The 17,537-nt window shown below is 41.4% G+C and overlaps 1 protein-coding gene across 2 annotated transcripts in view; it reads right to left on the bottom strand.

Moving 5' to 3' along the window:
• Positions 1–4,186: 4,186 nt before the first annotated feature.
• Positions 4,187–17,537, bottom strand: part of CDCP1 (CUB domain containing protein 1) — a 29,720-nt gene continuing 16,369 nt past the window's right edge. Inside the window, exons 3-9 of one of the 2 annotated variants that reach the window (XM_054060544.1) lie at positions 17,168–17,524; positions 15,515–15,883; positions 11,070–11,297; positions 9,952–10,332; positions 9,148–9,513; positions 7,813–7,894; positions 4,187–6,603 (exon numbers count right to left, since the gene is read on the bottom strand). In XM_054060544.1, the coding sequence (XP_053916519.1) occupies positions 6,156–6,603; positions 7,813–7,894; positions 9,148–9,513; positions 9,952–10,332; positions 11,070–11,297; positions 15,515–15,883; positions 17,168–17,524 (2,231 nt within the window). In that variant the 3' untranslated portion in view covers positions 4,187–6,155. The remainder of the gene's footprint in view (positions 6,604–7,812; positions 7,895–9,147; positions 9,514–9,951; positions 10,333–11,069; positions 11,298–15,514; positions 15,884–17,167; positions 17,525–17,537) is intronic. The other variant, XM_054060546.1, reaches the window with a different exon arrangement.

Genomic DNA, 17,537 nt, shown 5'->3' on the forward strand with positions numbered 1-17,537 from the left:
AGCTAGTATTTGAGACGTAAACAATTACTTCAAGTACAGCCACTTCATTCCACGCCAAAGCAACTTTGTGGCAGCAAAACCTTGCAGCAGCTAACCTCACCTGGCAGCTTTGCTGTAATCCAAGCAGGTTCCAGTGCAGTTAGTGTAAGAAATATATTGCAGACAGTATTTCACCCTAGCATTGGCTGCTGGGTGTAAATTGCAGAGAAGATTTACCAACAAAAAGTGGTTTCTGTAAACTTCCATCTTGAATTCAGCCAACTAGGAGCATGGGGATAAAGGAAGACTACATGAAAATACAATAGCAGAAAAAGAAAATGGTATGATGACGAAAATCCACCTTTCAGTCAGTTCTTGGAGCAACTTTGTTGACACATGGTTCAACCCTCCCCAGGTTGAGTTGTCTTACTTCCAGCAGTGCTACCTTTCCAGCTATAACCTGGGCACAGATTTCTCAAGACTTGTGTCCCACGAGAAGCACTGGGAAGCATTGTCACAGAAATCTTGTCCTTTAACCCAGACAAGCGGCCACAAAAACCTACGGAGAACACATAGGAGTACAACCTGCAGAACTGATCAGCCCAAAATCAAACGTCAGAATACACAAGTAAATATCCCATTTTCCTCAGATGTTTGACTAGGAAGAAAAAATATTAAATTGTCTTCCTGTATATTAGACATATGCATGAACCCATATGCATTTCTAGGCTGGTTTAAGATATTTAGAAACTTGTTTTCCATTAACCCAAATAAAAGAAATTAGAGAGGAAAATCTAGTGGTTTGCTGCCCTTAATTTTTAATTACTTTGAAGGACTAAACTATAAAATATTCACTGAACAATCATACTAGAAGATTTTGGTATACCTTTGCTTACTTCTTAGGGTTTAGCACTTATTAAATTCTCACTAACTTAAGGAAACAAAGGGAAAATATACATTTTCAAGCTTCTGAATGGGTAAACCAATTAAGCTATGAAAGTAATTATCAAGTATCTAAACAGGTTTGATTTGGCAGAAAGTAGTTTTAATTTACTGTGGAAACATGAAATCTGAAAAGATACAAGTTTTTGAGTTTGCATCTTACTAAGGTGATTATTCTTACACAAAAACCTTTATCACACCATTTATCTTTAAAACCTATGCTTTTGAGGGCATCCGAAGTTGTGAAGGTATGAGTGGATATGCAGGATTTCAAAGCTGAAAGCTTCATGCATTCATTCCCTGAAGTGCAAATGTGGAGTTAAGCATAAACAAAACTCTACTCAGAAGCCTAAAACTGGAGAGAGCTGATGTTTTTGCCTATGCAGTTAACTGTATGCTACAGAAAAACATCTCTGCATATTTTTTTCTGGTTACTTTTTCCAGAATCCAGCAATTAAATCAAAGTAGCATTTTGAGAATAGAAATGCATCATTAATTTGCTTCTCTTAATTTAAAGAACCCACTTTTAAATAAAAAGCATTTGCAATATTGAATCTGAAGCAGATGCTAAAACAATTGGGCTCAGGAGGCTGCAGTTCATGCTCCTAAGACAAAGCAGTGAATCTCACTCAAGGCCAGTTTCTTCCGATTTATACACAATTACTTAATAGATGCCTTGCTGTGGCAAGGAGGAAGCTGTTTGTATAAGCTCTATCTACCATTTTTTAGCCCTTAAAATAGAGACCAAAGGCAGAGACGCTTCTCCTACAGTGGAAAATGTTTGGGGCACCCTAATACCACCTTCAGGCAAAACCACACTCAGGGCTCCTAAGAAAGGGGCAGGTTTAGGTGTTCCTCCGTCTGGATTGAGGTGGTGGCCCCTGAAATGGAAACATCCCTTCACCTCTCCCACTATTTACCTGAATCACCCCACTGGAAGACACAGCCTTTGTGGCCTCAGCAGGCACCAGTGATGGCCTCAAGGAGCACTCAGAGGTGAGCACACATCCCTCCAACATCTCCCACTACCAGGAAGCTGAAGGCCACTCAAAACTTCTGCGTTTCTGGAGGAAAAAGTCAAATGCAAGAGCAGAGGCAATGCCCCAGAGCTGGCTGATGGAGACATGTCAGGCTCACCATGCCTCATGCGGAAATCAGTTTCAAAGGCAAGCAACCAGGTAAAATTCAGCCAAGTACAGCTTTCTTATTTTTTTGCATGGAGGGGCTACAGTTGTACAAGCACTGTGATAAAAAACCCAAAAATTTAACCCTTGACGGGAAAAACAGCAAGTGTGCTGAAGTTGTTGCAGGGATCCTGATGTGCCCTAAAGCTCTTTTTGGATCTTTCACAAAATTGCTACATTTGGAAATAAAAAAATAAAAAGCTTTGACATAAAAAGCTTCAAGAGAAATTAAATACATTCAGGAGGCCTATAAATGCTTTTTGCTCACCAGAGCTCAACTCCCTTGAAATCAGTCACCTATAGCAAACCCTGTGCTCCCTTTCACTGTTTCTCTCCCCTGATGAGAGGAGAGAGGCACAGCATTCCCAACTTCTCCAGCAGAGCATTGTCTCCTTCAGTACAACTTTGCACCCATGCGCATAGGACAGATACTCTTCTTGGGGAGCAAAAAAGTTCATCTTTATGCTGAAAATGAAATAAAAAACCGAACATACTTTATATGGAAAAGTTAATCTAAATAGTACTTTCTCAAATAAAATCATTTCCAGTTAGAAAAACATGAAATAGTTTTGCTGCAAAGACAACAGAACTTTTCCCCTCATTTTCTTCTGATGAGAAAATACCTTTCAGAAAACAAGGCCATTTTTCTCTCATTACATCTGAAAAAGTGCTGTGCGCCGACAGCGCACTGCTCTGTTAGAGCATCCTTCACAGGATGCATCGTGGCACTCCTTCTACAGCTCTGAGTGACTGTACCAGTTGTACCAGGATAAACACACATATCTATATATGAACTACAGAGAGACACAAATGCAGCAAGAAACAAAGCACTTCCTTCAGGTTTTGAAGATTTGTCTTGGCCAGAAGCATAAAGCCTGACAGGCATGCAGCCGTGTAGGAATTCTTTAATACAAGAGACAGATGCAGCCCAAATCACAAAAAGATTCCTTTTTTATGTCAAGAGTGTTACTAATTGAAACAATTTGCCATGCTTCATTTATGTTGCTGAAACAACATGCCAGAAGTTTCCAATTCTCTGTAAAAAGGACTGTCCCTTCCTCCAGGCTGGACCAGTTTTTCACACCAGACTTCCTCAGTTTCAAAGAAAATTAGGTAAACCATGCTTACTTAATTGCTGGGAAGCAATACTTTATCAAAAAGAAACCACTTGCTCTGCTGGATGTAGAAAGCCATTTATGCTCATGAAAACATTTACATATTTAAATTTATTCTCCCAGGCATCCCAGGATAGTTTCCTCAGAGCAACATATTTTTTTTTTTCCTAGGTTCAAGGAGTTGAAACCTCAATATTAATCTAAGGTCAACAGCAACAAAAATATTTCTTACTGGTGCTCTACAAATTTTGCTCTAATTGAAAGATAGTGATTTGGCTCTTTAAGCATCTGGAAATTGCACTAGACTACTCATATACATGCTTAAAAGTAAAGCAATTACAGAGTTTTGATAGACTGAGATTGTCCACAGATTCAAGCCCAAGAAGCACAAAGTCTCTTTTCAAGCTTTGCTGCTTCACACAACAAACCCCTCCACTTCCCTCTGCTCTTCAAAAGTAAATTATGTTCTGGCCAGGATCTTCTAAACTGCTGTCCTCCTATGGATCCCCACCTTTCAATTAATGGTTAAATAGACTTGGAAATTTTCATTTTTAGATAAAGACCATGTAAACTACTCCAGGATAGCACAATCTCAGTGAAAATCCAAGTGATAAGTACTTTAATTTACATTCATATTAAGCAGCAGTTCTGGAGAGGGCCTAGGGACTGGCTGATTCCTGCTGAGTTTCCTATGCATTCAAGAACAGATCTGACTAATTCAGCCTAGGATCCATTCCCAACAAACCATTACTGGGATCCTCACAGTAGTGAGGATTTCAAACATTCTATGTGTACTTAAACTTTCTATGTGTATTAAACTTGCCTCAAAATAAATAAAAAAAAAAAATAAACCAAGAAAGCAGCCAGTGCGTACTGTTTCCAGGCTCTTTAGAACAAAAAGGGCTTTACACTTTTTCATAAGGGTCTCTCTTCTGGGCTGAAGAACCAGTCATGGAATGTTTTTTCATGCTATTATCCCTCAAAATAAATTAATTTAATTGCATATATCAGCTGGGTGTGAATAAAATACAACTATCATGACCCTACTGAGAAGCTGCTGAACCGTTTATTTTTATACTGAAAGCTTCAAATATTTTACAATTCTTCTCCCTAATCTAAACACATGCCTTTAAAAACACCAATTAATCACTGGCTACGCAAGAAAAAGGAGACACACAGTCAGCAGTATATTATCCCAGCCAGGTTCTCCAGAAACCCATTTCTATCATCTGAGGCAACAGCACAGCTACCAAGAGCCAGACATCAAAATACTGAAGGCTGAGTTTATACACATGCATGTGAGAAAGACATACACTAGTTACTCCAGTTGGTAGTCTCGTTACATTTTATTAGTTTTTTTAAAAAATTAAGTCATAACTTTCTCTTAATGAAAAGCAAACTGGAATCTGTGCCTGAAAAAGTCCACATTATTTTTTGCTGTAAACAGTAAGGTTATGAGTAAAGATATTTTCATTTTAGACATTATTATTTGTTTGACATTATTGCATGCAACACTGTCTAAAAGTTTTATGGCACTTCTGTGTATTCTTAGGCAAGAAACAGTCACGATAATACATTTGGAGAGAAATTCTCAGGTCATGAGGTCTAGTGCCGCATGCAAAATTGCAAACATCGTCAGCAACCACAGACCTGGACAAGCCAGATATTTGCATACAAAAGGCAAGTTTATTCATATACCCATAGTCCTCTGCATAAAGAGCTGACCTCCAAGTTTTAAAAAGGCACAGAAACTGAGGGGCATGGTAACTACAGCACTTAAAACCAAGATCTATTATTTACCTGATTTCAAGAGGTGGCTTTCAAATGCAGGTAGATGACTCAAGTACAGTTCTTGCTAGAAATCAAGAGCTGTCCCCCACCATAATTTCAATATGGTTCTTATATTCAGACTGATGGGAAAAAAAAAAACCCCAAACATCTAGGCTTTCCGTATGGATTCACTCTCATACTTCGCACTTCAGAGAAATCACCTGATGGAAATAATGTTTTCTCTACTCCCTCTTTTGATCCTTAGTAAACAACCAAGCATCTCTAAACATGTGACATGAAATGCATTACTGAACAGCTGGATGATCGCATCGTTCTTTCTTCACAGAATCCTTATTCTTACTTGAGCCAAAAAGCACAAGGTATCAGCAAAGTGTGAATGCTACAGGCTTCTGAACAGAGACCTAAATTGGTTTAGACTTTTCAAACCGTTTTTGTAAAAAAGCAAAGAAAACAGTCTTTGGTGTAGGCATACACAGTGCTATCCAAGTATTATACCATCAGTTGGTAATCTGAGAAAGCTCATAACCTCACTTCCCAAGCTCAAAGGTTCACACGCGTAGCTCTTCCAGGCACGTACACGGTCTTTCACTACACATACCTAGCCACCAGTATGCTAAATATGATGAACTTTCAAAGCGGCAAGCGGTGGAGATGACAGTGTCCCTTCCTTTGCTGAGACATTAGCAGACTGTGTAGGCATTTACGCAACCTGGAGCTGCCTTGAGACGGTGATGTAGCCTATACCTTCAAGGAGTCACCAACCAATAGTCAGGAAGAAATGACTTATGAGAGGGGAGGACTTCTGGACAAAACATTCTCTGCATTCTATTTAAGCTGGCAGTCAGGAATTAGTTTAAAAAGCAAGAGTGTACCTTTACAACCTGTTTCACAATCAGAAGTGCATGCAGTCCTGCAATGTCTTGACTGGTTTTGGGTCTGCTAGATGTTCACTCCAGACCTGAAAGCTATCAACAGTTGAAGTTTTAAAAAAAAACAAACAACCAAAACCAAACCACACCTCCTCCCCAAACAAACCAACATCAAAACATTTAAAAATAACACTCCTCTTCAGCATTTTTCCCTAGACCTTTGTCCTTATAGGTCACCTGTATTTCCACAGGAAACTGCTATACCTGGCATAAAATTACTCCCCTAACCCATTCTGTTCCTTGTTTTCCAGCAAGGATGTGCTTGTATCTCCATTATTCTTTTCACTAGTATCTCCACTGTCCTCCAATTGCCCTGATGTCTGATGAGCAAATGTGTAAGTGTCATGGTCTGTGTCCGTCAGAGGTGGAGGTTCCTCGGTGCTAGGAGAGCATTTAATGTCTTTTCTGAAGGAGAGTGGAGGTGGAGAAGGTGGCAAGCTACCAACGGGTCCATCAAAAGGTCTGTAGACATCAACTTCTGGAGCGACTGAGCCATTGGATTCCTTCAGTAAGTGCCCATAGACCATAGCATCATCAATAACTGCATAGACATGAGACTCATTGTTTTTCCTCCCTTTTGTGAATAAGCCTTGTTTTCCAGGCATCTGGGTATTCACGTTAGTATTGTACACTCCCACCATGGGATTCTGGCTTTTCTTCTTCCTGTTAGAATTGAAATTGTTAACAGGTCAGAAACAACACACGGCCGGCGTGTTTGAACTCAGTAACAGTCGCTTCTGCTTACCTATCCCAGCTACCCGCAGTCAGGCTGAATACCTGGATAGAAGGCTTTATTCACAATCCTACGAAAAACTCTTGAGTCTAGACATGGATTTTGGGTGGAGTAGAAAATAACTTCACACTATTTGGTTATCTACTGCTGTTCTGCTGAACCTGAAGTTTGCAAGACTAACTCCAACAGCCTCCAGCCCCTGCAGCTGGGTCCCAGCTGTGCAGTGTACCAAGTTTCCCAGTATCCACAGACGCTAATAGGACCTAGAGACTGTCAGATCCTCATGGAACAAGGCTGAACATTGCTGAAGACTAGTAAGATAGCGGGTCCTCTACGAAAGCTAAACGAACTTTTCTTGATTGTACTTCGTAGAGTGACTGTCCCCAAGGCAGGAAGACCAAAGCCTGAGATGAAGATTTTTAAGCCTCTATTTGTAAAGCCTTTCCTGTGTGGCACAGAAGCACGCTCATAACTACTCCAGTCATATCACACAAATTCATTCCAGCTCTACAGCCTCAGGATCCAATCACCCTGCCAGCAGTGACTGTTCATGTATCAGAAACCCCAAGCTATCGTTGACTTCAGACTCTCTTTGCATGAATAAGGTTATACATGTTTGCTTTGCACAACCTAGTTCTCTCCCCAAGGCTGCATCTCATAGAAGATACTCCCACTTGATGTGCAAACTCCAGAAGCTGCTGGAGATCATGTAGATGAAAGATAGCTCTTGGTAATCTGAGCGAGTTTACAGCTTGTCTGAACAAAGCCTTGTCTAGAGCCACAGATACAACAGCCACATTCATTGCAATTTAATCTCACAGGAATTGCTGATGAAGTCCAATCAATACCTTATTTCCAGTACAGCCAGAAGCTTGTGCTAAGTAAGCCCAAGATAGGCAATGCACTGGGGGTGGAAGTAATGTGACTCAAGGAACAGTGCTCTCCTCTTAAAGTCAATCCATTTAGAGTAAAATAGCATTCTTGGAGGCACAGTACTTCAACTGCCAGAGCGTTGCCTACCTCACGCTTCAGACCTATGTTGAAATGATCTATATCAACACATGAAACGGAGACCCCAGCAGCTCCCCTGAAACGCCTTCTCGAACTGCTAAGTTACATATGCCAAATTATGAACTTACTTCTTCTTAACACAGCAGACAGTGAGTCCAATAGCCATGAGAACTCCAGTCCCAGCCACCACAGCAAGTATCACTCCTAGGTCTGCAAAGAGACAATGTACAAAGATACTGAGCAAGAGAGAAAAAATAATCAGCTTTCTCCTAAGAGCCAGCTGGGTTTGAACCTCCTTAAGGGTTTCTAAGCATATCAGCTGCCTAAAGAGCAGGAGTTTCCAAGACATACTCACTGCAGGGTAAGAGAAGTCATTTCCAGGAGGCCAAAAATGATCAACTCCTGCTGCTACCAGTGGAGAATAGCCAGAAATCCCAACCAACCCACCACTCCACCTCCAAGAAATCAACACAGCTCATGGGCTGCCAAACTTACCTGCAATGTCTCATGTGCCTCTGATGGAATAGGCAGGGAAGAGAAGAAAGTGCAGAGAGACAGAGAGGGATTCAACAAAGCAAACAGTGACATTTCACCTACTTCCCCTCAATACAATCCTTTCCTCCAAAATACACAACAAGCTGTGTTGCCCCTAGGGTTTTCTAAGAGACACAAAATTGATCAGGAAAGTCCACATGTGAGCAGAGGAAAAACACTGCGTATTTTGAAAGAAATAGAATCATAAAAAAGGAGGAAAAAAAAGGAAAAAATTAGAAATCAATTTGATACTGTTTCAGTTCTAGCCTGCATAGCCAATACTTCCACAGACAGCAGCTTCTCACAGATGAAGAGGAAATGCAAATGTGAAACAAATTTACATAAGCAAAGTCTACCCCAAAAATGCCCTTTTTTAAATGATTTATGTTTCAGGGAGATGAAAGACACCAAGAATGCAGATTTTGCCGTTAGTAGTCAGCGTGCTCTTCACCTAACAGTCAGACCTGCCCTAGGGATGATTTCTTACTCATGTGAACACTGAGACTAATTGATCTGCTAACATGAAGTAAAGACTACTTGGATGAATACATTTGCATAATCAGATCCCAAGTTGTTCACAAGGTCTGTGACCTTGGGAGGGAAATAACATCACTTGACCTTCGTATACCTTCTGGCTGTGATCTCCAATTTAAAAAGCTAAATTGCATAAAGAAAAAATCTAGTCTTACTCTTCCTAAGCCCTGCAATCTCCTGCCTCACAAAGAAACCCCCCAACCACATTAAAGACTTTCCTTCCCCCCAGAGTCTCCAGAAGCACCCATTTCAGAGGCTTTTGAGTGCAGCTATTTCCAAGGGCAGAGATGTCATAAAACCCTCAACCCAAGGTGGACCAGCATCCATTACTGTTTCCCCAATGCAAAGCAAGAAAACAAACAGAAAGCAAACCACCACAACCTTACAGGACTCACCTATCTGCTTGTCAGTAAAAGTCACCCAGAACTGCAAGGTCAGTTGTGTTTTATCCACAGGTTTACAGTTGGAGACATTTACCCAGAAGTCATGATACATATTTCGGGGCTTGGGCAGCAGCTCATCTTCACGGCGCACTGTTTCCTCTGCCCCTGGTGTCTCTTCCTTTATGTTGACATAGGCACGGCCCGTCTCGCAAGTGATGCCCATGCGGTCCTTGGAGAACCCTAGGCGGGCAACTTGCTTGCTGGGCACGATGACGTACCAGGATATGGAGACATAAGGAGGTAGACCATATGGCCAGTTGGGAGTCTGCAAATAAACTTTAGCTTTTGGATCTGGTTTTACGGAAAAAGTGCACTCATCTGTAGCAAAGGAAAAGAAAATAAGAATGAAGGCTTAGTTTTTATAATTTCTTTTTTAAAAAGCTTTTTCTTTCAACACGTGAAGTTATCTGGTCTTTATTCTCCATAACAAAAAAGCACCACTGCAACCAGCAAATTTGTACAGTCACCTGCATCTCAGTACGAGCAATAAAATTCACCTATCTCCCATTCCACAGCATTAATTATTCCAATTAGCACAAATATATCTGCAGAATTTCCCACAAACAACTACCTGCCACAAAGTTCCTTCCTTCTTCCAGGAACAAACCACCTCCGATTCAGAAAAAGATTATCCTAGCAATGGCTCCAGGATGAGATTCTAAATAACTGAACTCTTATTTCTGCTTATTCCTGTGCTCTAACAGGCATATTGAGAAATCCAACACTGTAAGAAACTAGTACAAACCACTACCTTACCTTTAATATGTGGCACAAAAGACATCTTCAGATCCTGATGGTTAGACTCATTGAGGAATCCTTTCCCATATGTTTTTAAAGATACAGTGATATTATTTTTCATCTGAATCTTTTCAATGGATCCACCAGGACAGAATACACCAACGTTCAACTCCGTCTGCGGAGTGGCACTAACAATGCTGTAACTGTAGCTTGTGTTGCACCTCTGCTCTGGGACATGTTGCTGAAGTTTCAAGGACGGAGAAGTAATTTCTATGTTGATCAGCTCAGGAGCCACGAGCTTCCAAATAAACTTATGCAGTCGAATTGGCAGTTGGGTAATAACCTTGGGCACAGAGAGGGAATAGATCTTCCTCTGACACCACCGAAGATCGACACAGCCTGAAATCACAAAAACAAGTTCCGAGGGTTGTATTTTTCTCACAGAGGAAATATCTGGAAAAGCAAGTTTTCTTGTGTACCAGAGGCACACACCCAGAATACTGTCAGCATTTACCCAAGAAAATACTCTCTTTCAGCGGCCTTTACCCAAACATGTATCATTTGTAGCTAAAGAGCTTTAATTAAAAGGCTGCAGGACATCAAAGAAACCAACAGATACAAGCATGTGCAAAATTCCTCACTCAAGATATTACTTTTGCTATATTACTGGCTGACTGGGCCACAGTTGCAGGCTAGCCAAGGTCCAAATATATATTTTAAAACTCTTGCTCTACTGGTAGTTGAGAGCATTGGAAAAATCCTATACCAAGTGGACGTGCTAGCAGCACAAGATGCACTCCTGGTGGCTGCCTTGCTCCCGTATTCTCATGGGCAGATCTACGTCTCTCCCGTTGCTTTTCCTTATTACACTGTTTTCAGCAAGAATATTCTTAGGTGCCCTCTGCCCTTTCCCTCCTAGAAATAGTCACACACGTCCTACTTTTTAAAGGCAGAATGACATAGCAAACAACAGGGTCATCTGCAGATTCACTGTACCCATTTCCCAGCTGGCCAGCGCCTAGTTTCCTACCTCACTCTATTTAAAGTCTAAGTGAGAGAGAAGTTTTGGCTGACCACTTGGAAAGAGCACACGAAAGCATTCCCTAGGAAACAACGTTAAGCCAGTTTTGTCATACTTATGCCTTTTTCAGCTGTGATCCTCAGACGGGACAAGTCCTTGCACAGAAAGGAGATCTTGTAGACAGCACCAGACACTAAAGTCAAGACACGGTCACAGGAGCGAGGATCCTTACAGATCAGGCATATCGGTTCAGACATGGGCGGGTTGCGGCTGGGCCATCCTTCCAAGTGTATTGTTACAGTCATATTCCATTCCTTGCTAAGGTCAACCAAATGGGTGACATCTGAAATCAAAAACACCCCAGAGCAATTACTGGCAAGGAGTATGGTGTGAAGCAGAATCACTCTTCTCACTCATTAGATAAGCAGCTGTTACAGCTATTTCTATATTAGCTAAGAAAACATGGTTTACTTCTTTCCATCAGTGTAACACAAATTCAGACAGTATTGTATCACTCTTCTTACCTAGAAGTTTCGGCCTTTCCACACACAAATCCCACTTCCCCACCACTTTCCAGCTATAAGAGGGTAACACATATGCCAGCCTCTCTTATGCAGTTTAGGCTACAATGTAAGCAGCTCAGGCAATTATATTAGTTTTGTTCTCCCTAAAAGGTTTCTTGTATTTAAGATCAGTTCTACCAATCACACAACAGTTGATCAGGAAAAGATTCTCCATTCTCAAATTTTGTTTTTACTGCAAAAGCGGCATCTCAGCTCAGTTTGTTAGTCTAGGTTTTTCTGAGTGAAGCTGAAGAAACCTGTCCAAAGTCAGTAATGAAACACTTCTGATTGTCTGGAGTCAGTTAAAGATTCAGCTACTTTAAATGCAAGTACCAATATGGTTCAAAAAGGAAAAAACTGCCAAGTACTGTACTTCAGCAGAAGTGCTTACAGTTATCACGAAGATCACTGGAGCTTTCAAAGGTGCTTTCTAAAAGCCACCTCTGCTTGGCAGTTAAAAACATACAGAGGTGCCACAAATTATTGAAGTCTGTCACCATGTCAGTGGGAAGGCTAAGACCAAGCTTTGCTAGACTGCTTGGTTTCCTTCAACAGTGTGACTGAACTACCACACTGCACTTCCGTTTAATTGCTCAAAATCATTCTTCCAGAAATATTTTCTGACTGGTTGTAAAAAGCACACCCGAGTACTGGCAGAGTTAACAAAAGTAAAGAGCACCTTCCTCTTCTGCAGCACTAGCTCCCACTTCTCTTGCAGTCCACCCCTTTTCCCCATACCCCACCACACACCAGCTGTAAGAAGTCTTGTAACACCCTCAGAGCTTGACAGACCTCAGATGCACAGGCGCACACAGTAGCCATCATCCCTGTCAGCCTCTCTCAAACAGCAAGATTCAGCTTAAAGAGGCATGTGCTGAGGCCAAAGCTACTTAACACTTGACTAGCGGGACAGAGTGCACCCTCAGCAAGTTTGCAAGAGTGGTGTTGAAACAGCTTTGCAGAAACAACTTGGGGTCCTCGTGAATACCAAGTGGAATATGAGCCAGCAATGTGCTGCTGAGGTAAAGATGGCCAACAGCCTCCTAGGCTATGCTAGAAAGTATCGCCAGCAGGTTGAGCGAGGCAAGTCTTCCTCTCTGCCAAAGCACTGGTGAGACATCTGTGGCGCTGAGTCAAGTTCTGGGCTCCCCAGTACAAAAGACATGGATGTACTGAAGTAAGGATGAAGAGCCACAAAGACACTTAAGGGACTGGAGCAGTTCTCACAGGAGAAGAGACTAAGAGAGCTAGCACCACTTGTCTAAATAAAGTGTCTCAGGGCGATGTGTGCACGTGTGTAAGTGATACGGTGCCAGACTCTTCTCAATGGTGTTTAGTGACTGTCTGAGAAGCACAAATTTAAATACAGGAAGTTCTGCTTAGACATAATTATGCAAGGGTGGTCAAACACTTGAACATGTTACCCACAGAAGCCTTCGGAGATACTCAAAGCCCAACTGGACATAGTCCTAGGCAACCTGTTCTGTATCACCCCAGTTTAGCAGTGGATTGGAACTAGATGATCTCCAGAGGTCCCTGCCAACCTCAGCCATTCTGCAAGTCTGTGATATTCTAGATGACTTGCTACAGCAAGCCAGAACAGGGATAAGCAGGGACAACAAACACCTTCTCCTACGTAAGCTAAAGGCAGTTGTAAATACTTGGAACATCTGGGAGGGGGAGACAAAATCAATGAGGAAAAATTATCGACTACGGCTGTCACCTAGTTCACAAAGATTAACTGTCACGTGCAAAGATAGATATCCGATGCAGAGCATCCTCATGCTGTTAATGAGGCACGTGTCTCTGGTGTCAAAGAAAGCAACCTGGTCTAGTAAAAGGTGTCCCTGACCACGGCAGAGGGTTGGAACTGGATGATATTCATCATATAAAACCCAAACCATTCTGTGATTCTATGATTCTATAATGGACAGATAAAAGTATAAATATATATATACATATACACACACGTGCACTATTTTTACTTTTAATTTTCTAGTTTTAGCTACGGATCTCAAAGGCATAAACAAAAGGTGAATAAAATGATGAATTTTTCCTGCCTGGGAAAGTCAGACATGCAAAAAGGCAAGAGGTCAGGTGGAAATCTCCAAGTCACAGCCACAACCAAGCACAGAATCTAAGATTTCTACCACAAGGTTGCTCATTCTTCAGAGGTTTGGGTTTTTTTGTGGTAGCTAAACACAGAGAGGGTTAGATAAAGTAATAACTTTGGAAAGCTATATTTTCCTCTTATCTAATGACAGGCACCATAGACAACCATGGAATACCCAAATGCTTGGGAAGCTTTGAGAATATATAGATACCAATGCATTTTAAAGAACAGCCATGTTTAATTTGTATGCTGCAGACAGCATTTTTAATATTCTTTTTAAAACAGAAGTTTCAATACTGCCTTGAGGGCTGAATTTGAATCTTCGATAGCACTTATATAACTACAAAATCACTCACAAAATCCTATAAAATCCTTAGAGAAATCACTGCTCCCTCTTAAATCCAAGTGGTTTATTACTTGCATTTCATTCAATAAATGACAACCTGTTTTTTAATTTTGTAGGCGATTGTCTTATCTACTGGCTATAAATACATTAAAAGTCCTCACTGATTTCCAAAGTAGAAGGGAGATAAAGCTGATTTAACTTTACACAATATTTTCACTGTCTAACTTCCAAGGTGCAACACACAATACATGTAAGCAAACATTATTTGGTTAAAGATAACTTTAGGAGTATTTGCTGTTCATGAACTGAGCCAGTCTAGACAAAGAACTGAGGATTACAATGGTGGGATGCTACAGACCCTTTCTGGATATGTGACTTCAAGGTACGGGCCATTCAGATTTCATTCCCTCTAAAAGGACTTATAGAAAGCCTCTACGTAGCTCCTGCTGCAGTGGTTGTCCAGAGTGTGGACATCCTTCCACCTGCTCCTCTGCAGTGAGGGCACCTTGACTATTAACCTTCACCATGAACCAAGGTCAGAGTGAAAAAGCCAGAGGATAAATCACTTATTTCACCTCATCACCTAACCAGGCCTTTTATTTCTGTTCTCAGATAGATGCTATGGTATTACACATCATTGTGTTAAGCCTGTCTGGATTAGGGGCAAGAAAACAGGAAAAAAAATAATTTCTTAGTGTAGCAACAAGAAGCACGAACCTAAAGAACACCCAAATGTGCAGGGGATATATCATTGGGGTATCTTATTGACATCTTCCATATCTAGTGTGACTTCTTCACACTAGATGATGTTCAGGCTTCCCTAGGAAGCATAAGTAAATCTCAGAGGAAGGAAGAAAGGAAATAAATGCATAATGATGCCAATTAGTTGTATGAAGACAATATTACACTCCTAATTTCACCAGTCCACACTATGGATTCTGATCAGCCATGACAGCAAGTTTCACTTGAATAAGTGTGACTGCTTACGTACAGAGCAGAAACCTGGGCTGACATTTTAATAATCGTCTTTAAAATGCTGAATCTTACAGCTGAAAATAAAACTGAATAAGCTTGAACTTGTTCTCTGTACTGGAAAACAGGCAGCAACACGTGAGCCCAGACAATTCTGATCAAGTAAGTCCTTGCCCAATAGCTGGATCAAGTCCCCAGAGGGAACACAGTCACAAGGGAAAAGCTAGTTTTGTTTATACAAGACGCAAGACCGGTCATACCACTGGTCAATTATATGATGTGGGTGCTGGAAAAGGAAAGGAATATCTCTTTACAAACTACACTGTAAGAATCTATGATGGAGCTTTATACTCCACCACAAATGCAAATCTCAGCACTGCTGTCTGCCTTGCTGCAACAACAGCTGGTGGTACCTCAGGTGGTAAAACAGGCTCAGTGTTGCCTGGCAACCCATCTCCTTAAACCCAAGGAGGGTCCAAAGTTCAAGAAAAAATGACAAAGGAACTCCATACTTCTCTTTCTCGTGGTGCTCAGCAACACAAGGGGCACACTTGTAAGGTACTTACTCTCATCAATTTGCGGGTGCTGAACAACGACTTGGAAGAGCAAACGAAGGATGCCTGGGTTCTGGGCATCCTGATCACAGCCCTGCAGGGAAAGGTTGAAACTGCCAGCGATATTAGCAGGCTGGCTGTCACTCAGCTTGAACACCTCTGGGTTGCTGATGGAACCAGGGAGGTAGTACTCCACTCTCTCCTCTTTCCTTTCGCAGTTGGAGAGGCTGTAGTTGTGGAAAAACACGCTTGCTCTCATGCTGGAAGGAATCACAAACTGCCACGTCATGAGTTCATCTTCCGGAAAGCCCAGCGGGTAATTTGGGGACATCAGGGTGACTGAAGACTCCTCCTTTAAAATGGATTCAATAATGCATAACCCTACAACATGGGGGGAAAAACACATACAAAAGAAGTTGCAGATTATTTTTATTTTGACAGCAAGATCAGCTACTTCAACTACAGGTTAAGTTATTCCAAAACCTTCAGAATAAAACATATATTTGAATTGACTCTTTTGTCTTTGATTAGAGAAAAGGTAAGGGATATGTTAATGCTGTATTCACAGTTTAGTATGATTACCTTTCAAACACCTGGACAAAGAGGTCTTTATTTTTCAGAAAGGAAATATCCTAGTTCCTACTTCTGGTCTTGGCTTTGGAAGAGCAAGCATGCAACCTGACAACTGCTTCTCCTTTCACTGGGCTTCAGGAAACAAAAGATATGAGCTTTTATACCAGCACACAGCTCTCAGTCCAAAAACCCCTCAGATCTAACAAATACACATGATATAACATGAATGCAAACCACAGAGACCAGGTAAGAGACTTCATGCTTGGAAGACACTTGGCAGCATGAAGTTGGGTTCACAGAGACTATGGTTCCACTCTAGGATTCCAGGGACAATGTGCAACTGTGAAGTGTGCCAGGAGTTAAAAAAACCCTCGTGTTCTACATGCTGAAACCTGGACCAGGTCCCTTCTAAAACCAATAGCAACAACTGCAGAATTCAAATAGAGAGCAAGAATATCTCCCAAAGAGGGTTTGTCATGATACCGCAAAGTAACCCACTGGTTGCTATATAACATTCCACGTATTTTAAGAAGACTATTACATAACACTTTATGCTACTGTGCAGGTTGAAACAGATAGTTGCATTTAAGCGGCATCATGTGCCTTCCAGGCACTGTTTCTCCTTTTCCCACCCTCCTCTCCTGAAGGGAGGCACTGGTTTCAGACTCAAGCAAGTTAAGGAAGCTTTATTTAAAAATCAATAAACCCAACTAAACACTGCAACCAGTAAATAACTCATTCAACTAATTCTAATCATACTATCTAGCCTCACTTATCTGAAAAAAAATAAAAACAACACAGCAGATACTTTTAAGTTTTAGGAAATATAAAGCAATTGAAAATTATTAATGTACACCAAAAGCAGCTTCATAATTATCAGGATAACCAATGAAACTAACAAATTTGACGCTAGAAAAACAGCAGCTACCAAACTAAAAACCATATAACAACAGCTTTTAGAAAGATGAAGTGGAAGGGAACTAGGGGTAGCAGCACTCAAACTACAAGGTTATTGGAGAAGAAAAGCTTAAAGAATTGTGACACAATCTACATGAAGCAATTGCTGGTGAGAAAACACTACCCTGTACTTACGTTTTATGGAAGCCCTGTTAGCTATGCTGAAGCCTGAGGTGGTGAGACCTGAGTCCCAAGGGAGGTGCAGAGACATGACGACTCCTCCCAGCAGCTTGACACGAGACACCGAGCCATTCCTGCAGAAGGTGCCAATGTTGACTATGGCTGTATCGATACAGCTGTTGATGTTGTAGCTAACAAAATCTGGGCACGTCCCTCCTGGTTCAATCTGTCTTAGCCATGGGGTAGAAAATTTCAGTTCAAGTCCAGCCTTTGTACTCGCCTTCACATCCCAGATGAAGGTCCTGTTAAGGCGAGGTAGCCCCAGTGGGTAAAGATGAACATCTCCAAAGGGACATGGGCCTGACACACAGTCTAAATGCAGAGA

Source organism: Cuculus canorus, chromosome 2 (assembly GCF_017976375.1).
Source record: "Cuculus canorus isolate bCucCan1 chromosome 2, bCucCan1.pri, whole genome shotgun sequence".
Taxonomy (NCBI): Eukaryota; Metazoa; Chordata; class Aves; order Cuculiformes; family Cuculidae; genus Cuculus; species Cuculus canorus.